The following is a 20495-nucleotide window of genomic DNA, read 5'->3' as shown; positions in this document are numbered from 1 at the left end:
GGCCACTGTTTTTCCTTATCCGCAGCACTCAGCACTCTTTCGCTGGAGGTCATTCGTTGTCCAGGGTTTTAGAGACAAACGCAAGCAGACGAATTTTTCGTACATTTCTGCCATGCAAGCCATCTCGAAAGGAAGCACCTTAAAAACATGCTGCGTTAATCCGTTCCTACCGAGTGGCAAGCAAAGACTAACAAAGCACACCCTGGCAAGTGTCGGTGTTCGTGCCACTTCGTAACAAACCCCCTTTTGCAGAACTATCTCCTGCAGTAGCAGCTGTTGTTTTTGCTAGCCTAGCTAGTGTATAGCCCCCCAACATAGAACGTTCTTTAAAAACAGGCTTCCGGAGGACGGCCGCATTCAGAAACGGTGCAGCTTTCCACCGGGAAACACACAGATATACCGGTGGGACAGAGTTTGTTTGGCAGCGGCATAGATCTTTTGCAAAAAACCCGGATCTTGAAATAGGTCGCTAGAACAACGAGGCGTGGTTCGGTCGTTCGTTTACAGTTTGCGGACAGTTAGGTGCCGAGTGGGCTTTTAGGTGGTTTGAGCTGCAAAGCAACACCCGTACCCCACGTACGATACCGTCCCATGTGCAAGGGAGTTACAATGAGTGCCCTGTGCTTGTCACTTTTGTTAGCCTGTCAGCCGGTCGTGTACGCTAGAGGTAAGGGCTTTTTTTTGTGCAACAAATTCTTATCAATTTGCTAGCAGATATACTAAATCTGCTTGTATTTGCATTTATCCCAACTTTCGGTAGGCTATCCGCAAGAAAATGAGTTCCTATGGGGCAGCAGGACAGCACATCCGAACGAAATCAGCATCGATTCGAACGACATTAAAGGGCCAAACCAAGTTAGTGGGCCATCCTGGACGTATTCGCTTCGTGATCCGCTTGGTCCACCAAATTGGCCCATCGTTGCACCGGCCTGTGGTGGAGACTTCCAGAGTCCGATAAACATCGTCACCTCGAGGACACTGCCCGTAAACCGTAAAAACCCACTGGAGATCATCGGACTGAATAGTCTACCTTCGTCCATCACTGTTGAGAATGAAGGCTACTCGGTAAAGTTTACCCCGAATTGGACCTTCCGGACACGTCCGATGATGCGTGGTGGACCACTGAAGACGGTGTACTTCTTCGAGCAGTTGCATTTCCACTGGGGACCGAACAATACGGAAGGATCGGAACATACGCTCGACGGACGGCAATTCCCGCTCGAGGTACATCTGGTGTTCTACAACGGAATGTACAGTTCCTTTAAAAAGGCAAAAGCGGAAGTGGATGGTTTGGCTGTGATTGGTTTCCTGTACGAAGTTGTACCAAGCTCGTCCAGCTTTTCACTAAACTCGTGGGCTAACTTTTTGCCTCAGGTGCGTCAACCAGAGTCAACGCTTGAGATACCGTTTAATCGTGGTTTTACGCTGATGAACGTTATCGGTACGATGGGATGGCCGTATTACTCGTACGAGGGTAGCCTTACGACACCTCCGTGTCTCGAAACGGTCATCTGGATCGTGGCGAACAAACGGCTAGCGGTGACGGAGCTGGAGATGAAACGACTACGCTCACTGATCGGTACCAACGGGGCACCAATAACGTTGAACTACCGTCCAGTTCAGCCGCAGAACACTCGACGCGTGTTCTACTACTAGAACCACCCTGGTTGCAATAGTGCACCGAAAGTAAACACTCCCTACCGTATAGTGGTAATCGTACAAAGCAGCTCGGGGGATCGTACAGCAGCATGCTGGCACCCGGATTGCATACTGTTAGGCGTAAAACATCTGTCGACACGATCGTAACACGTGTGCATCATTCCATCGCACCACACACAAACAAAGAACGTTAGATCGTCTCTTTACCAAATGATTGTTCCTTGGTTTAATAAAATTAAGATAAATAAAATAAGTTGAATTGAAATGGGATAGTGTTGAAATCATTTATGTGATATGAAAAATGGCACCCCTCTTGCCACCGGAAACGCAAGAAAAAGTAAATACATCCGAGCGGGTTTGTTTCATTAAAAATAAAAATACTAAACTTTATTTTCCATTTCCTTCCACTTCAAACTGCCTTCAACTGCTCATCGTTATAAGTTCGTAACTAAGTGGAACACTATCTTTAAACCTTTTCCATCGCTCAGTACTGTCACGTTTGAATGCAATGCTTTTACTTATCTTTCTCTAATTTACTCTCGAAACTATGTTACCAGTGTATGATTCATTTCTCTCTCGCATTTTGCATTTTTTCGCCTACGCGTTTGTTTTTACTTTTCACTAAAGCACAAAACAGTATGATACTACACCTAGCTGCTATCGCTACAATAACCTCGTCATAATACATAAAGAATCACGTCCACTGGTACGCCATCGATTGGCGTCCAATGTTGCGAACGGTCGTCCGTTTGGACAAATCTAACTGGATGAATCGTACGTGTAATCGTAGACGAGCAGAGGAGCGAAAAAAAAAATCATTAGAACGACTCGACCTACAGGCACTACATTCACGAAATCGCGGTGGAATGCAGAGCTAGACCGTTACTAGAAATCGATTGAATTGAGTCGTATCGTAAAGGTAATGCGATGATACTTGCGTTACGTTAAAATAGAAACCATTCGCCGGTCAGGCTGTTATGTCCTTTTCCGTTTAGATGCATTGTTATTGTTTTAGTACAACACCAGAAGGCACATGGGTCAAATGGTGGGTGGACTATTAAAAAGGGGTCAACAGAAAATGGGAAGTTGATGCATCGGATGTAGATGGCGATCGCTGTTCGGAAAATCGAACCAAAACAGGTAAATTATCGTGTTAACGATCGGTACTGGAAGACGTTACATAGACATCAGGACGAGACGTAAAGGTAAGAGAATGTAACCGGGGCCTTGTTTTGGAGGGGGTTGGGTGGGTAAAGTATTGAGTAAAAATTTTCACGATCATCGCACAAATTGCTACATACACACACAAACATGTGAACAAAAGCTATCCTCTAGATTCGATTTAAATTTAAATTTGGATATAATTTACCAAAAAAAAAAAAACGTGTCACGTCTTCACTGATAAGGCCGAAATATAGTAACCGAACATATTCAGATTCTGTTGTTTTTCTTTTTTTTCACAATGGATACATTTTGGTGCATTCTACCCTGCACCTGCACATGCACTCCATTCACATTCTTTCTGTATCGCATTCTGTTAGCGGTTGGAAAAGTTTTACTCAATAGTTGTACGGTCCGTACTGCGATCCGTGATAGTATGGCTGCGGATAGAGCTGAGGCTGAGGGAAACCACCGTATGGGTAGGGAGGCTGCTTTTGGGGATACACTGAAACGGGAGAGAGCAGGTTAGCGATGTGAGCGAGGGGAAGGTGGGCACGATCGGCAAGACTAGCGTTCGCCAGCTGCTTACCGGGCATCAGATACTGGAGATTAAGCTGTTCCTCCTTTTCGCGTTCACCCCGCAGACAGACGGCCGCACCGGACAGCAGAATCGATGCCAGCAGACTGCAGGCCACACCGGCCCAGGCCACAATGTACGACCAGTCGTACGACAGACGAGTGTTGTCCCGGAGGACCTGTGGATGCGGGAGGAGAATGAAATAGAAATGATTTGTTTTCTATTTTCCTGTTTCTTTTGGTATAACAAATTGATGCCCTGTGATGGGATGATCTTCGTGTGATCTAGCCCATATACGGAAAGAGATTTAAGTTAAAGTGCCGGAATTCTGGAATTCAGGTTAAGATCATTTTAAGGTCTTGTACTACTATGAAAGATCTGCGTCAAGGAGCTAGTCTCTTGTCTACTCTAAAGTCTAGTACCAGAGTGCCTTTAAAGTTGTCTAAGATTTCGTCTTTTCTAGTTCAAAGGTGAGCATTGACAACAACTCTGATGTCGAGATACGCCGTCTGCCATTAAATTCGAGACGAGGAGCTCAGTGACTTTGAGATGATCACGTCATTAGAATAACATCGAGCAACCTAAGTACCTAAAGTCTTTTCAGGACTTCAACGTCGACAAAGGAATCGTAGTAAGTATTCTAAGAAAATTTGCGAAATATTTATTTAGATCTTCTAGATCTTTGAAATATCTCATTTTTAGACATTTCACACAATACTTACGCTATTCCACTGCTGGTAATACTCTTCGCCGACGACCTTTTCCTTCTCGAAAAACTCAACCGTGTGCCACAGGCCCATCGCACCAGCGGCGAGCAGGCAGGCGGTGAGCATAAGGATGGCGGTTGCCGTAATGGCACCGGCCGAACGCTTCCAACATCCCGATAAGCCAGTCCAGAAGGCACAGAAAATGACAACGAAGCTGCAAAAAAGGTAAAACCAATGAGTTTGAGTGTAACAAGCAAAATAATGAAAGGAAATAATAAAAAAACACCTACCTCAGGATGAAGGCAGCAATGACGGAACGTGCCAGATGCAGTCGGGTCATGATGTCATCGGTAAACGAGTCCGACTCCTTGTGTTCTTCGTTCGCAGGGAAGTAATCGATGTTGGAGCAGTGCGTTTCGACCGGTGAAAGATAAATTTGCACTGTAAGGAGAATGAAAGAACAAATTCAAATGTTTCGATTAATATATTGCTTTTCAATAAGATTTACTATTCGTTATTAGAAATGTGTGTCATCCCTTCATGCTATCTCATGTTGCTTTATGCTATCTCTCACTTATCTCATTATTCATTTTTTATGCTTGCATCTGAATGTAGTGGGTGCAGACAAAGGTACCGAAAATTTCTAATTCCCGTTCAAAAACTCATTCACCTTCTGTCTGCCTCCCACACACAAAGACGCATACTCATGGATCATCGATTTAAAACGATGCGATCACGGGCATAATACCTGAATAGTGAAATAAAGAAGTGTGAAATGAAAGGTGTACGGGATGCGAAGATGAAAAAGATGTCCGACGCGAAGGGCGTATACCAAATCCAGGCCAACATGCCAGACTCGTTCCCAATTCAAATGCTGCAATGTGGCCAGCGAGAGAGAGAGAGGAAGAAAAATGTAGTGCAAGCCACCAAAAAATTCGAAACGGAACTTAACACACCCTTTCGCAACGCATTGATTGCAATGCACGATGCAATTGGTGCATTGTTAAGTTTGTGAAATGTGAAAGATCGGCAGCACTTGGGAGCGGCTTCGATGGCGTACAGTTTCACCACAACTCAAACCAAAAGATGAGATGCAAAATGTGGATGCCAATAAGATAATGCGCGTTGTGTCACGCTAGAGATCTTAGGGTGAAAGAGAATGAAGAAATTAATAACGAATTAGAAATAGTTTCTCTTCTCGCTAGCAAAGGGCCACCCGCTGTAGCTCGTGCCATATTCGCATATTGCACCGATACAATGCATAAATCAGTATGCCGCACAGTTTCTCGATGCAGCGGCAAAAAAAACGCCAAATGCAATTTGCTGCATATTGATGGATGATATGTACGAAGGGAACGCTGCATACAACGAAAAGGGTGGGCGCCATAATGCGTTCGTTGATCTCGCATATCCAAATGTCGATCGTTTGCAAAGCTCTCACAGAGATGCGTGCGTGTGGGTGGATGGATTTTTTTTTTCAGAAAAATGTCCGTCTTTCTTTTTTACCTTATCCGCCCTCAACATAGATTTTGCGCTTTTGGCAAAACGGATTTGCGTTCGTGTCTGAACCGGTACCGTTCCATGTAGCTTTACGATGCACCACGGTGCAGTGCGAGCTTCACGGGGGGCCTACAAATCAAATGGTGCAATAAAGGTAAAAAAAACCACTTTCTTCCAGTGTGGCAATGAGGTTGGCCCGAAAGTGGTAATGGTAATTTCGCGTCTGATGAGCACATCATATCGCATCGCATCAGATGCGATCTTCTACATACATGCATATGAACAAAAGTGAGAGTAGCCGATGAAGAGATATAGGGAGATGGTGTTGATTTATAATTTTTGCACACTAGCACTGTTTGCTGCTGGACTATCATGGCAAACTTGTTTGACCGACCGGTAAATGATGATGAGGGTTCGAATTTCTTCCCCCCGCCTTGGGGCGATATAATTTGTTTTGGAAACTGTTTTGGTTGATTATGCCGTCAAATACCGTGTTAGATACATTACTGTGAGATGTGGTAGAGAAAATCTACTCTGTAATTGGTTATAATGCAGCAAATGCATACATAAATAATGGTCGAAAGTGAGATGTATCATCCACCAACATAATAGAAGAGATATACGGAGAAAAGGGTAAACAAATTAGTATTTTTATAATCAATTTTCACCTCTCCATGTACACTTAATAAAATGCGATTAAACATTTTTACATACAATAAATGTCCTTTTGCACATAATTTGCATAATATTAGGCGTTTGTTTGGTTTTTTATTTTTATCGTCGATTAAACCTTTTTTTTGTGACATGATTTTTTATCATGTTATCTTAACGCGATCCAATCACAATTTCTAGCAAAAGCCTAATATCTAAAAGTGAAAAAAATAAAAAAAAACGATTTTAAACGATAAATGGTGTGGTTATTGAAATACATTTCCAAACGCCGAATTAAGCCATCGTTTTGTACGTTCATGTTGGAACTATTTCAGCCACTATTTGCACACCTTGAACCGAGCTACTCCAAAAAATTGCACCAAAATCGAAAAAATAATAAAAAAACACACACAAAATCGGTCAACCTAACGAACCGCAACGCCGCACTCATAAATATGCTGTCACCGTTATAAAGAAGAAGTTTGAATGAAAAACATGACGCGATTCACAACGGTACCGACCGACTCGTCGATCGCATCACGATCACAGCCAACAAATCGTCTACCTCCGCACTGCATATTTTGCGGCACCGTACCAAGCATGACTCAATCGCTCAGCTAACCTTCAAAACAATAAGCTACTAATGCCGGTCAAGCGATGGCGAATGAAAATGCTACCACTAACCGGAGGGTACACTTACCCTCCGCGGTTGTGTTGGCGGTACCGGGGCGAATCGTATCAAACGTCAATCGTAACGCAAAAAACAAGGTTCACGCTAGGTGGAGGAATAACGCGCCACAATTACGCAAACCGTGCACGTATGTGTGAGTAGATGCGTCGTTTTCTTTTTCTCGCGCCGAAGCAATCCTTTGAGCGCATCGTCAATGAGCCACATGAGGCAATCGGTATATGCCGGGCACTCGAAATCAAATGTGACCGCACAACTGTACCACCAAACACCAAATGGCCAACCAAAAAAAAGTAACACTTCAAATGGCAACATCAACAAAATATTTATTATCATTTTACTTTGAAGCAATTCATGAGGCACGAATGGGTCAAATCCATGCAAAAGCGGGCAACATCTTAATAAGCAAGGACAAAGTGGCAATCGAACTATTTGATAAGTTTTCCGCAAAGCGATTGTGTTTTGATTGTGCAAAAAGCATACGGTACGCCTTGATGTGAAGGACACCGGATAACAAGCTGCAATTGTGGCGATCCTTTTTTTTTAAAATCGTTACATCATTTTTGGTTGCTTTTTTATAATTCAACGTTGATGAGGTCACCTGCAAACACGATATTTATGGAATCGGTTTTCGCAAACTAATTAAATCTTCAATCGTTTAGCTGTTAACATTAACTTTGACAGCTTAACGGTATGACATCTGAATGTTGAAATGTAAATACTTTTAGATCTAATGTCATTTCATAGTTGACAGATAGATAAACCATCTTAGTAGACATTGTTTATTTAAGTTCATGTAAAGCTCAACGAAAGAAAAACAAACCGGACAGCGAAGCTTTATAAGCTTTTTAAGTTTTGCAGTTTGTTTTTGCACCGGCACATGCCCGTGCTTCATTATTCAGGTTAATTAACCGAAAGGTTTGTTGTAGGAGCGAATTGTTTGCTCCAAATTTACAGCAAATTCACGCACAAATAAACTGGTCCATTTTCCGCACCATCAAACGAGAGTAAAAGGTGCCAAATGGTACCGAAGATCAGTTTCGAAACGTTGGGAAGAAAAATCGTAACGATGAAAACACAATTCGCAACTACTAAACAGCCTTAGATGGATGCTTAATGGTGTGGCTACCCTTAGCTGACGCCAAACGATATTTCCTCAGAATTAACAATACGTATCGAGCATCGATATTTTCCTCCATTTTAGGCCACCCGTTTGTAGGCCTCCATCCTTACTTCATTGTAATAATGTATCCCGTTCTGATGGTGCAAAAAAACCATTCGTTTACTGTGCAGAATATGTTTTCGTGAGCACATTTTGTTACAAACTCTTCGATGGTTTCATCTCCCGGCAGTAGCGTTGGTGTATGCGTGCCTGCATGCTCTTTTTTCTTCTTTCTATTCCATTTCATTGAGAAAAGCTACGGAAAATAGTTTCCGTTCAACGGGGCGAACACTTTCAGCGTCGTTTTTTCTTCTTCGTTGAACGACCTAAATCTTTGCCTTCCGATCGTGGACCATCGTTAGATCGGCACCGTTTGGCACCATTTTCGGGGACGACTCGAAGGCAAAGGAAGCAAAAACAAAAGCGCTGTGAATGAAACATTGCCGTTAGTTCGAGATTAAGATTTTGGACGATGCTGATGGTCGTTGATTGAGTGTCGTCGAAAAGCGTCGATCATCAATCAGGCTGACGCTGTCAGAGCACAGAGCAACGTTTCTTCGTTTCGATCTGATGAAACTAAACCTGCCAAAACGGATGTCGGTGAAATGAAAAATGATTTTGTAACACTTTTTGGGTGTGTTTTAAGTTTGATCAACGGAGCTTAAAAATGCTGTACAGATCTCGAATGAAATGGGAATGTTTCTCACTGTATAATTAATTTTTTAGTAAATAACCTATGTCTTTACTCGTGGTAAATTAGAATAAAGTTTACTTAGCCACTCATCCGAGCTTCGGTTCAGGATATCGCTTTCCATAAGACGCGATCGCACGATTCAATCACTGGCATCGAGCTTCCTCTTGCGGAAAAAGCAGAATTGCTGTCTTTGGTTCAAATCATAGGTTCTTTCTTCTCTTAAGTTATTGGAATCCGCTTAAAATTGTATAAAAATAAATCAACACCAACATGATCGGAAGCATTTGTTTATAAAAGCGTTACATATGCCTGTTTTTTATGAATTCATTCCATAAAGAAAAAAGAAATGTCGTTTGCGATAAGATAGTGGATTCCAGATAAAATATTGCTTTATAATAGGTAACAGCGATAAAAAAATTGTTTCATAAATTATTTCTATAACACAACGGTCACGATAAACTAAAATTTTCCAAACGCCATGGTTCAACTCCATTTTCCGATTCGTTACGTCTTTCCTATTTTTTATCTGCTACGACCGGTAAGTGCTTAAAAAAACTTGAATTATATTCTACAAAACTGCCGGGGTCGAAAAACTTGAAATCTAATCACATAATAAGCCGTCTTTCAACGTCCGGAAGAAAAAAATAATTTCCTTTCTTTTCTTTTAAATCTAATTTCGCCCTAAACCGTCCCCACGTTGACGTGAAAGAACTTTAACTAACATTCGCAACCAACCCCAGATCACAATGTAGAACTAAAGCGTGGAAAGAAAAATCGATCTAAAAGCAAAAATTGCGGTAACAAAAAAAAACACAAGGTTAAAATTCAATTAATTCTACCCACTTTTACCGTACCCCGTATCTTCCGTGCCGTTCCGAAGACGAGAAGTTCTTGGGAAGAGAAATGTTCTTGGCCGTACTTTTGTGGGTACAAAAAACGGATTGTGTGTTCATGATGAAGAAACTCATTAATTGCGCATAAAATCGAGTAAGAGTGAGTTCCGGACGGCTAACGAAAGAGTAGAAGCAATTTCATTCAGTTCGCTTACATGTTATTTCCTCTTAGGTTGTGTGTTGTTTTTTTTTTGTATTACAATTCGGTGCTACTCATAAGATGGTTGCAGCTCATCGTTCCACCGATCGTTTCGAAGGGGGCAGCGACTTTCCATTCCCCCGTATCATGCCCTAAAGAAAGTCCCACCGGTAACCTTCCTTCACATCAGTTTACGTAATCGTGCCCGTATCTTGCTTTTTCGGATGGTCAGGTTAAGCCACTATTTGCCGCTCAAGTGAAACCCCGTGCTACAGGGGACGGAAAAAAAGCACAGCAGCAACGTACTATATTTTTTCCTTGCTTCAGTTAACGCCGACAAGCAAAAATCAATCTTGTTTAACAAGCTGCTGGCCAAAACAGGAGAGGGCAATGTCTTGGGGAAGGAAAATTGTGCTTCTGCTGCTGCATTTTTCATCCAAAAAGTCAAGGGAGGGCCCAAAACGGGGGCGAGACGGTGTGTGTATACTATGACCTAACTTGATCCCTTTCCCCTTCGAAAGTTATCGTTTTGAAACAGAGAGAGAGAAGGAAGGAAAAACGTTACCAAATGGAAGAAAGCATAACTTGTGCATGAATGGATATTGAACTGCGCTCGGACATTCATCACTCCATACGGTTCCTCGTGTCCACGATGCTGACTTCACGCTACCACAACCAGGCAGGAATCACACACTATCTCGTCCAATTTTCACCGGATGGTCGTTACGGTGCGGCAACATAACTAGGCAGGAATTAGAAATCGCTACGCTAGGAAGAGTTGCCAAACTGCGCAAAAATCGAAAAGAATTCATGTGCCGATGTGGATAATTATAGCCAGCCGACGTAACGACGTAAAAGATACATCGATTTTCCACTTCTCCCCAACCATGCCTTTTTATGTTTTGCCGCAAGCAAACCGTTGTCCACGCTTTCCTACGCCATGTGATCCCGGACGGATTTGGTGTGACGGGTTTGACGTTAACCGGCCCTTAAAAAGGGACCCTTTCCAGTCAACCTGGTTTACTGGTGGGGAGCAGTTTCGCGAGACGCGAAAGTGAGTGAAAAACAAAAAAAAGCATAATTTCTCAGCCAAAACGAATTTCACTTTACGACAGACAGCCGCCATAAAGCTTCAAACACCTACAAGCAAGGTGACGCAGAAATAGGTGAAATGTGGCCCGAGCTTGAGCGGTGGTGTTGAGTGCAAGCTCCATCTCGTTTGCTTACCCTCTTGTCCAGATTAATGTTTTATTCCATTTCGAATAAAATTTACCACATTTTCCCATGGGAATAAAATATGTTTTTTTTCTCTATTAGGCTTAACATTTACAGACACGGGAGCGGACAAAAGTAAAGATTTAAAAAAAAAAAAAAAAAACAACAACAAAACAAACAACCGTTCCATTGGGAATACTTGAATGCTCCCTGTTCCATAAACATTCCACAAACTGGCCGTGGCCGGATAGGGAACGCCCAATTTAGCGGCTATTAGCATCTTTCTCTCCTGCATGAGGATGATGCGCCTCTTTCCAGCATAAAATGCGGCGTTAAAAGATGGTAATTGTTATACACATCTCGATTGCATGAAAGTGGCCTGTTTCATCTTCAGACAGTGGGGGAGGGGAGAAAAATGAATGGTTTGGCGTGAAGATTTCCGATTCATCACAATCACAACTCATGGACAAAGTTTTTCGAGATTTATGAAAGGCCAATTGCTAAATTGCTGACCACCGACCAAGGACGACGGAAGCCTAAAAAAAACGGAAAGTTTATGTCCATAAAATGGTGATCGTGAGATCGCAATGCGGTGTGGAAATCTAATCTTGCCCAATGCGGACAAATTTTGTCAAAAAGTCGTGAATGTTCTAAAGCACAAAAAAAACATATTCTTATTTACTTAAGCCTAGGAACGAACGTAATAAATAAACGAAAAAAAAATACATCCCGGAAAAGCTCAACTAGTAAACATCCTGATCCGCACATCAAATGGACAGACCGCAGTTTCGATCGAAGATGTGGCTTAAGGTGCAATAAAATTCTCCCAAAGGCGATACCTACCGCTTCTTCTTGTCTTTCCGTTTCATCTCGGGTCTTTTCATTCGAAACAATTAATTCAAATTTCCAGGAAACGTTCAGCGAAGCAATTTCAGCATCACAGTGTAAATGCCAGTAGCGTATTTCGTCGCTTTTTTTTAGCGTTACACTGATCACAAACACAAATACACACAAATGGATGAAACGATGAAAATGTAATGATGCTCTGGCATACAGAAGAGAATACATTATCGTTCGTTCGTTTTCGTTCGTGATGAATGAAGCAGTGTAGGTAGAACTGTGAGAATAATCCACCTTCGACGGAGCTACACAACAAACAGCACAATGCACGGCAGCATCCGCAAGCATTACGCCTTAAAAGGAGGAAAAACCCCAAACCGACTGCAATTCAGCAGCGTTCATTCCTAAGCAACGGCAGCAACGTCACTAGATCGAATGAACAGCGGCGACGCTTCGCTGCTGTGTTTATGAAGCACATGGAACAAAAGACTCGAAGGCCAACCCTCGGCATAAAGCGACGAACCTCAAATCTCGAATTAATGTGTGTATTTTTTTTTCTTCTCTTCTTCATATTGGCCCCTACTTCCTTCGCGGACGTAGATTTTGAGCATTGAAAGCATAAATCGATTGCTACCTGCATCGATTATTTGCTTCTCTTTCCGGCTACGAAAATCACACAATCTTTTTTTTTGCTGAATAATTGTTTTTTTTTAATGGAGTTCTTACGCATCAGTTCGTTTGCGTGACTCGGCCGCTAGAAGCGCAGAACGCAAAAGGTTGATTGGTTTTTTTTCTTGTAGAAGCTTTTCACAAACTTACCGGACGATGCTGGAGGACGTTCCTTCGGGTAGCAGTACCGGAACAGGCCGCGTGTCCGCGTGTAGTAGATGAGCCGGTTGTTGAAGCTATCGGTCAGTGCAGCTGCATCTGGATGTTTTGCGATAAAGTTCTGCAAAAAAAAAACAAAAAATATAGGAAATTACATATAAAAATAAGAAAAGGATTACAAATTGCACAAAAAATAAAAAAAAAAAACACACAAACAGTTGGACAGGTCCGCAATAAACCTGCCGACGATAAGAAACTGAAAATGAAAGTTTTCGATTGATGGGTGATTTATTTCTTGTGTGATTGTGTGTGTTTTTTTGTTGTCTTCGCTGTTTTATTTCTTTTTAATCGCAAGTACTTTTATAGACCCCGAACGTGTCTAGTCTGGGGTAGAAGAGTGAAACGAAAATGGTCATATGAGTGAAACACGCCACACTGTACATTCAACTTGCCCCGTTTTATTTTACTTTTTTGCTTGCTTGCCATCCATTGATGGTTATGTCCTTTCCCACTAATCACAATGTTCATCTCCCGGACGTTTTGTGAGTTGCGCAAAAAAAAAAAAGCTGGAGGCCATTTTAATGGCGAAGAGAGAGAGAGTGATAGGGAGCGAAAAACAAAAATACCATCCACGATCCATCGCCACCATTCGCTCGAAACACTCGATATGGCACGAGCGGCACTTGTGAAAGTGGCATGGAAGGTGGATCCGCATCTCATCCGGGCCTCCGAAACGATTAGCGCCGTTGGACGCGCGGGGGGCTTTTTTTTCGCTCAAAACCATCAATCAGCTTTAGCGAACGCGATCGCGAACCGGATTGATGTGCGGAGATCGGATCGGAAAGCTTCAAGTGTAGCATATTTCATACGAATACACACGTGTGCGTGCTTATGAATGTCGGCCATGATGGTGCTGCTGCTGCTGCTGCTAATGCACGTACTAGTAGTATGAATGGTAAAGTAAACTAAAACAAAAAACAAAACCCCAGAAACTAAAGCACAGTGCCAGACACTAAAATAAAAAAAAACAAAACCATTTTTTTTTCGTTAGGCTGTGGATGTGGATCCACCACTTATGGTGGAGTGTAAATAAATAGATCAGACGGTCGATGCACATGCACCAAAAGGTTACTGAACTGAGGAAAGCATCAGCACCGTCTCGATTAATGCAAGATGCAACGGCGATCGTACGGTGATTCCCTGTACCATTTTCACGCCTTGCCTTTTGTCTAGCGCACCCCCCATCGTAGTGAAGGAATCACTCCACTATTAAACCCCCGGGGGGGAAACTTACATATACCCACGCAACCCCCCTCCCCAGGTGCATTCTCAGTGATCGGTACGATGGTGTGTTTCTGTGTGTGTGGTCTGCATCCCGCAATACTGTTTCTCTTCATCATTCCTGGAACGGTCAACCGTAATAACTGTGTTACAGTTTCCATTGGTTACACGCGCAGATTTATTCTGTTATAATGCGCGCCGAAAGGCTTCGAAGGCGATAATTACCCACCAACGCCACTTGGCAAAGGGGTTTGCACGGTTGCAGCGTTTTTAATTACGTTAAGACCTACAGCTGTGTGTTGTTTTAGGAGAATGAATTCTTGGTTCATTTCTTTTGCACGGCTTATCAAACACGTGTCGGGCGTACTGTGTCTGGTAGTGGTGAAGTAAAACTATCGTTGAAAAAAAAAACATCGATACAGATGTTTAATTATGGTTTAGGGTACAGTAAAACCTACGATTAGTGGGTGGGTTTGATGTTGTACTTGACATTGACAGTTGAACGGGTGTTTGGTGAGTTGTTAAATGATGGGAAATGCTTTCCTGTGGTGATCGAGGATAGGCAACAGAACAAATAATTTACGTATGCTGATCAGTTTGAAGTGTATTTAAAAACATGTAGTACCAAGTTGTATTTTATGAAGCAGAATAATTAGGCTAACATTTTTTGAGGTGGTTTTCATACTTTACATACTTCTTCAGCTTCTGCTTTTTGTTTAAAACAAACAAAGCATTTATAGTTTTTTAAGCCACATTTATACCATTTAAAATAAAATTTTGATAGTTACCTTAAACCTTTTTCGAGGCTCAATGTATAAGGAATATTGGGTGATAATTAAAAATCAATTATATCGACGAATATCGAAGCCGTCAGTCAATAGTCATTCCTCGAACTGAACACTAAATTGCTCAAATATCTGTTTTTGTTATTTTTATTAAACTATATTTTATGTTGTCAATTTGTTGACCAGGTTTCAGTAAAGATCACCTGTAATTCAATATTTGAAATACCTTTTTTTTCTTTCAACATCAATATTAAATATTAAAAATTAAAATTAACAGAACCGTTATTTTGACTACCTGTTCATTTCAATCTGCTTTATTTTTGAGGTTGAATAAATTAAATCAACCACAAAAAAGTGTAAAAAAAATCGGATACTTCCAATGTTAAAGACATCACTAAAAGAAGATTACAATTTAATTTTAAATCTCATGCGAAGTTCCAACTTCACAAAGCTGACAAACAATCAATGTAGTGTCCCTAAAGAGGGTCTTATTTCGTCCGAAACACTGAAAGTAAAATTGGTTAAGTTAACTACATATTATAAAAGTATAATAAAAAATGTAAAGTATTTCAAAAATGATTTTCAAACTCGTTGTGGATGTATCTTTTGTGAAGTAGCTCTCTTTCATTATGTTCAATATTTACTTGAAATATAAGCACCGACTGTGGCAACACGGTAAAGTGTGACCACAAGCGTTACTTTTGCACACAAAATTTCGGCACCAAGGTGTAAAAAACCCCGTTTCATTCATTCGTGGCACCAACTTCGTGGACGCACTTGAGCTTACACGCTTGAGAATGTATTGCAGATGGCGTTTAATGTTTATTTTTCCCAAAAAACCAAGTTAGGTAACGTAAATAAACAACTCAACAACGCATGGCTCACGCACTTCTAACCATCTTTGCTCAAAGTGGCAAAAGCAGTACCCAAATGTTGCAGCATTTTTGCCACCACAACTGTTTCTTTCTTTCTCATTCTTTTAAACTGTTTTCTTAAAGCTTGCAAGAACCTTCGAACGGTTCTGCTGTTGTCATGCATTCCAATTCTTGGCCCAAAAACCCCCACACACACATGTGGATGAAGTAATCACATCACCAACGGCAGGAAACCGTGTAAATGTTTCAACTGGAGCGCCCAACATGTTTGCCCCTGCAGGCCAATTCTTTTTTTTTTTGAGGAACGAATTGAGTTGGAAGAATGCGACCAGATTGTTTTCGAGATGTGTGGCATGTCGTTGTTTTGCTTTTCTGTCGTGATATTTGCTTCTGCGATTAGCAGCTATGGTACATATGTGTGCCTGAGAGTCTTAGTAAGACATATGGTTGGGCTTTTTTGGTTTTGACATTCCTTTTTCTGTCTGTTGTTGCTCACTTTCCTACACGGCAAATTATTGCAAGGGCACATATGAAACGTTTTATGTCAGTGTGTATGTGTGAAGGGTGTGTGTGTTCATATGCTAATAAGAATTCTATGATCACTCATGATCACTTCACCATTGCAGGAACCATCGCTAGTACGTGATACGTGTGAATTCTTGGCGTTCAGATCAATTTCCTAGAAGCATACACACCGCTGGTACACGTGTCTTTCCTATTGCTTCTTGCTGCTTTAAGTAATTCCAATATACTCCGTTAGACTGAGCAGATACAACGAAAAAAAAGAAAGAAACCCACCACAAACAGCCCAGATCAAACCAAGAAGGGAGAAAAGGAAACGCGAACAATCGAACAAACCGTCCGTTTTGCCGTCCCGGTGAGTGGGAAGGAGAAATTGTGAAAGAGAACAGCAGACACGCAAACAGCAAAACAGGTAGTTTTGGCTGGATGGTTTGCAGAGAAGGGAGGAAAACGTTAGGGAACCAAAGGAAAAGTGGAAAAACAACTTGTGGACTACATTTTTTTGTTATTGCTTTGGCCAAACCAGGAGGTTGTATGTTTTGTATGGTTGTTTCTTTTATGCCTGTTCGCACGGAGCATGTTTCCCGTCTCACGTACGATCAAGCGAAAGGCACAAGGATTAGATCGGTGTGTGTGTGTGCCAGCATGTGCAATTGTGCGAAGTTGTCCACACGGGGTCCAGAACAAGGCAGCAGTTGACGTCTGGTTGAAGTCGCACCGAAACGCGACCGGTTATGCCCAAGAACGAAACCCTGCTCCAGATGGCAGTGCTGCAAGAATGCTGCCGAGCTGTTCAGGGCTCTAGGGGATTGGTCCTGTTACAAGGCAGGCTGTTTCGAGCGTAGGTTTGTCCAAACTGGAGCCGGTTTTGACGCAACAGTCGGTGTACATATGTACATGGCAACAGTATACTGTCTGCTTTACATACGAAATGTGGAATGCTGTGACAAACGTTTCACACTAGAAAGTGGTAAGTTTTAATCAACCACAAGAAAGAAGAAGGAAAAAACAAATGCAGCCACACACATCATAATGCCACACATCGGATCGAAAGAAAGCTTGTTGTTGGAATGTTTGGAAAAAAAGAACAAGGTGACATCTTTCCGTTTGACGGTTCCCCCGTTCGTTCCAAGCCCAGCAAACACATTCCACAACATCCCGCCCATTTGTATGCAAATCGATCGGTGTGGGTCGAGACTTTCGGAAGGCTGCAAAACGCGATCCTCGACGCACGCAGCAGCAGACAAGCCCAAAATGTAACACAATTCACACTGCAACGCGTGATCGACACCAAGTTGACGTGCTCAAACGTTAACCTTATTGAATGTTCGATTCTTTCCTCGTCCGTAAACAGTACGCTCGGCAGAAAAATGTTAAATAAAAAACGTAAATTCACAAACACGGGTAGCCGTTTTCCGTTGTTTAACTTTTCATCAGGTTGGAAAATATAAATGCACTGAAAACAATTCCATATTATGCATCAAGCCGGACAAACATTTAGCATTGGTATTGTTTGTTTAATGTTGTGGTTTAAATTTTTCCTACAACCGGCACGATACAATTTTCGCCCAAAACGGCGCCTCAAGGCCAAACTAGGCTGCATGATCATGAAATTGTGGAGATATTTTGGTTTTGTCAGTTATTATTATCTTCACGGTTCTCATGGCTCCGGATGCTTAGAGCGGAATGAGCGTTTTTATAATGGCTTCGCTTGTATAATTCAGTACAGCAGCAACAGCAAAAAAAAAACAGAACTGCCACATTGCAAAGCTCGCGAAATGATTGACCGTTCCGGCACCACTTGTCAAGAGTCAAGGTAAAGTGCTAAAGACATAATTGGATCTTGGCACGGCCATTGTTACATCGAGATGAGGTGATCTTTTAGCGGTAATCTTGGGCTGCTATCATTTTATTTTTAATTCCGTATTTTCTGCGTTTACCGATGTGGAGAAAAAACATGCGAAATTCCTCATATTCAAAGGGCCAAATAAAACCGTTCCGAAACAGTGTTACCCGTTGCGGGAATAGAAAGTTTACCAGCTGTGCAGCTTTCCATCGCAAAAAGGGTTTTGTCGCTTGCTGTCACGTTTAAGTCTCCGGCACATGCCACCATGCATGCAGGAGATAGTAAGCAAAATAAACACCGTGATGTGTATTGTATTTGTTTGCCGTTTTTGTTTTTTGTTATGAAGCAGATTTTTGACACCGAAAGAAACAAAAAAAAATGCGAAAAAGTAGCAAAAACATAAAATCTTCTCCCGTAAGCAATTGTAAGGGTGGCGTAAGTGTGTGATGTTGCAGAAAGTAATGTTTGGAAAGTATGCGCGATGCGCTGCTGGCCGCACATTATAACCGTACCTGTATGTTGGTTCGCTTCACTTCGTAGCTCTGCCAGTTGTCGGTGGAGAAGGCGATTGCCAACAGGGCAACGGCGATGATGGCGGATATCGTCGCGAGCGACAGCGTTACCGCACTGCAGGGCATCTTGGAGGGTTGTTGTTTTGGCGCTGGCTCTCCGCTGTGTTCTCACTCTCCGGTTGGATGATGGTAATGATGGCGATGCTAACGCGTCTTAGGGCTTGATGCTGGGCGCGCTGATGCTCGAACGATCGTCGCTACGCACACACCCGTACGTACTAAAACCACACACAGGGACACCGTGCAAACGGGAATGGAGCGCGAGATGGGGCGGCGGGGGGTGGTGCGGGTGCGCAAATAATGTAAGAAAAATCACCACCAGCTACAACTTTCCTCCGTTAGATGACGCTTTTTTGCGATTACACACTCACACACACACGCACAGAGAGGCACATATGCACGCTTGCACTGGTATTAGGTTCGTCTCTTGCAGTGTGAAGATCACCACTAAGAATGGAACGTTACTGGCACGAAAGAAGTTACTATAACGCACATATCCTGCAGGATGATGATGGGCACATTCCTTACGCTTGTAGTATGTCAGAAGCACACACACAACCACAACGGTGGACACACATCAACACTACACCATATGCACCGAACAGGAAGGATGTGTAATCGATCGATCGAAGGATGATCGGTCACTTTCTTACCAACCGTACAGGGCGTTTTGGCTAGCCTCGTATCTAAACGGCCTCAATTCGCATTCGGTGCTTAAGTGCTTATCGCGATCGATTTCCGTTTTGGGCATCAGATAAACTAGATCACTGTGGAAACGAACGGAAGCAAACCGCCCGAAAACAACCAACTCTACCAACCCCGTTTATACACTTGCCCGAACTTCCACAAGATCAGTGAGACGACACACAAGCGCATATACACAATCACGCACTCACTCACTCACACACACGCACAAACACTGGCCGGGTTACACACGGATGATGGGTGGATAATAATAGCAAAAACGTGAAACAGGCACCGCTAGAAGCTTCAGTCCGACATCTTCGACCACTGCTGCTCGACTGAGAGACTGCGTCGAGTACGTACGCGTACGGTTGCGAACGTGTCGGAGTTTCTCCTAGCACACGCGTCTTCTGCTGGTGTACGAAGTATTTTCCTCCTTCCTACTGCATTTGCTTTGCGGGCAGGTATGTCAAACCTTGCCAGAACACTGGTGATCGACGGTGCAAATTGTTTTCTTTGTGAATAAAATATTGAAGCTTTTCCTGAAGGTATTCAATAGCTGCTGAAGATGTTAGACTAAATATTCGAATTCAGTCAAGAAAAGAAACGTATGAATTATTTTTTCGAAGATCTTTAAAACTGGTATATGTAGTATTGAATATAAGAAACAATATAAGTTGTAAAATATAAGAATATAAAATTAGTTCAAGCTACATTTCTGGAAGATATATACAATTCAATAAATAACAATCATTACGATCGTACACTCCTACTCGATTTTTAATTTATTAACTTTTTATTATTTTTATTATTTTATTTATTTATTTATTTATTATTTTATTATTTTTATTTTATTATTTATTATTTTATTATAATTTATTATTTTTACATATTGTGTTATTTACGTTGTTTTTTTTTAAATATTTTTAGAAATTGAGAATAATAAATTTGATACATTTTGTTTCGAAGAAAAATTAAAGCTTTAAGCTTTAAAGTAAAATAACCGTTGCTTGTCCTTAGAGTTCTTCATTGAAAGTGACTTTTTGGTAACATATTTCAATGTTTGGAGTATTTTGATATTATACTAACATAATTGATACAAAAAGATCACCCTTCCCTGGCACCTGAGCGGCGCAAGGTAACACCAATACCTGCGACTCTTCGACGCAAGTTCAACGTCTCAAGAAACCTCTCACGAAGCAGCATATTTCTAGTG

General features: G+C 41.9%; 2 protein-coding genes across 2 annotated transcripts; one reads left to right on the top strand and one right to left on the bottom strand.

Moving 5' to 3' along the window:
* Positions 1–307: 307 nt before the first annotated feature.
* Positions 308–1924, top strand: LOC125765333 (carbonic anhydrase 7-like). Its single transcript, XM_049430354.1, has 2 exons — positions 308–667; positions 761–1924. The coding sequence occupies exons 1-2, from the start codon at positions 592–594 to the stop codon at positions 1654–1656; spliced, it is 972 nt and encodes a 323-aa protein (XP_049286311.1). The 5' UTR covers positions 308–591; the 3' UTR covers positions 1657–1924.
* Positions 1925–2015: 91 nt separating this feature from the next.
* On the bottom strand, positions 2016–19641 carry LOC125765336 (transmembrane protein 235). The gene is made up of 6 exons (XM_049430357.1): positions 18536–19641; positions 12706–12835; positions 4395–4545; positions 4120–4318; positions 3410–3575; positions 2016–3325 (listed from the first exon to the last, which is right to left on the bottom strand). The coding sequence occupies exons 1-6, from the start codon at positions 18659–18661 to the stop codon at positions 3219–3221; spliced, it is 879 nt and encodes a 292-aa protein (XP_049286314.1). The 5' UTR covers positions 18662–19641; the 3' UTR covers positions 2016–3218.
* Between the last annotated feature and the right edge of the window lie 854 nt (positions 19642–20495).

Source organism: Anopheles funestus, chromosome 2RL (assembly GCF_943734845.2).
Source record: "Anopheles funestus chromosome 2RL, idAnoFuneDA-416_04, whole genome shotgun sequence".
In the NCBI taxonomy this organism is placed as follows: Eukaryota; Metazoa; Arthropoda; class Insecta; order Diptera; family Culicidae; genus Anopheles; species Anopheles funestus.
The sequence above is the reverse complement of the archived record's forward strand: the minus strand, read 5'-3'. Positions and strand labels throughout refer to the sequence as shown.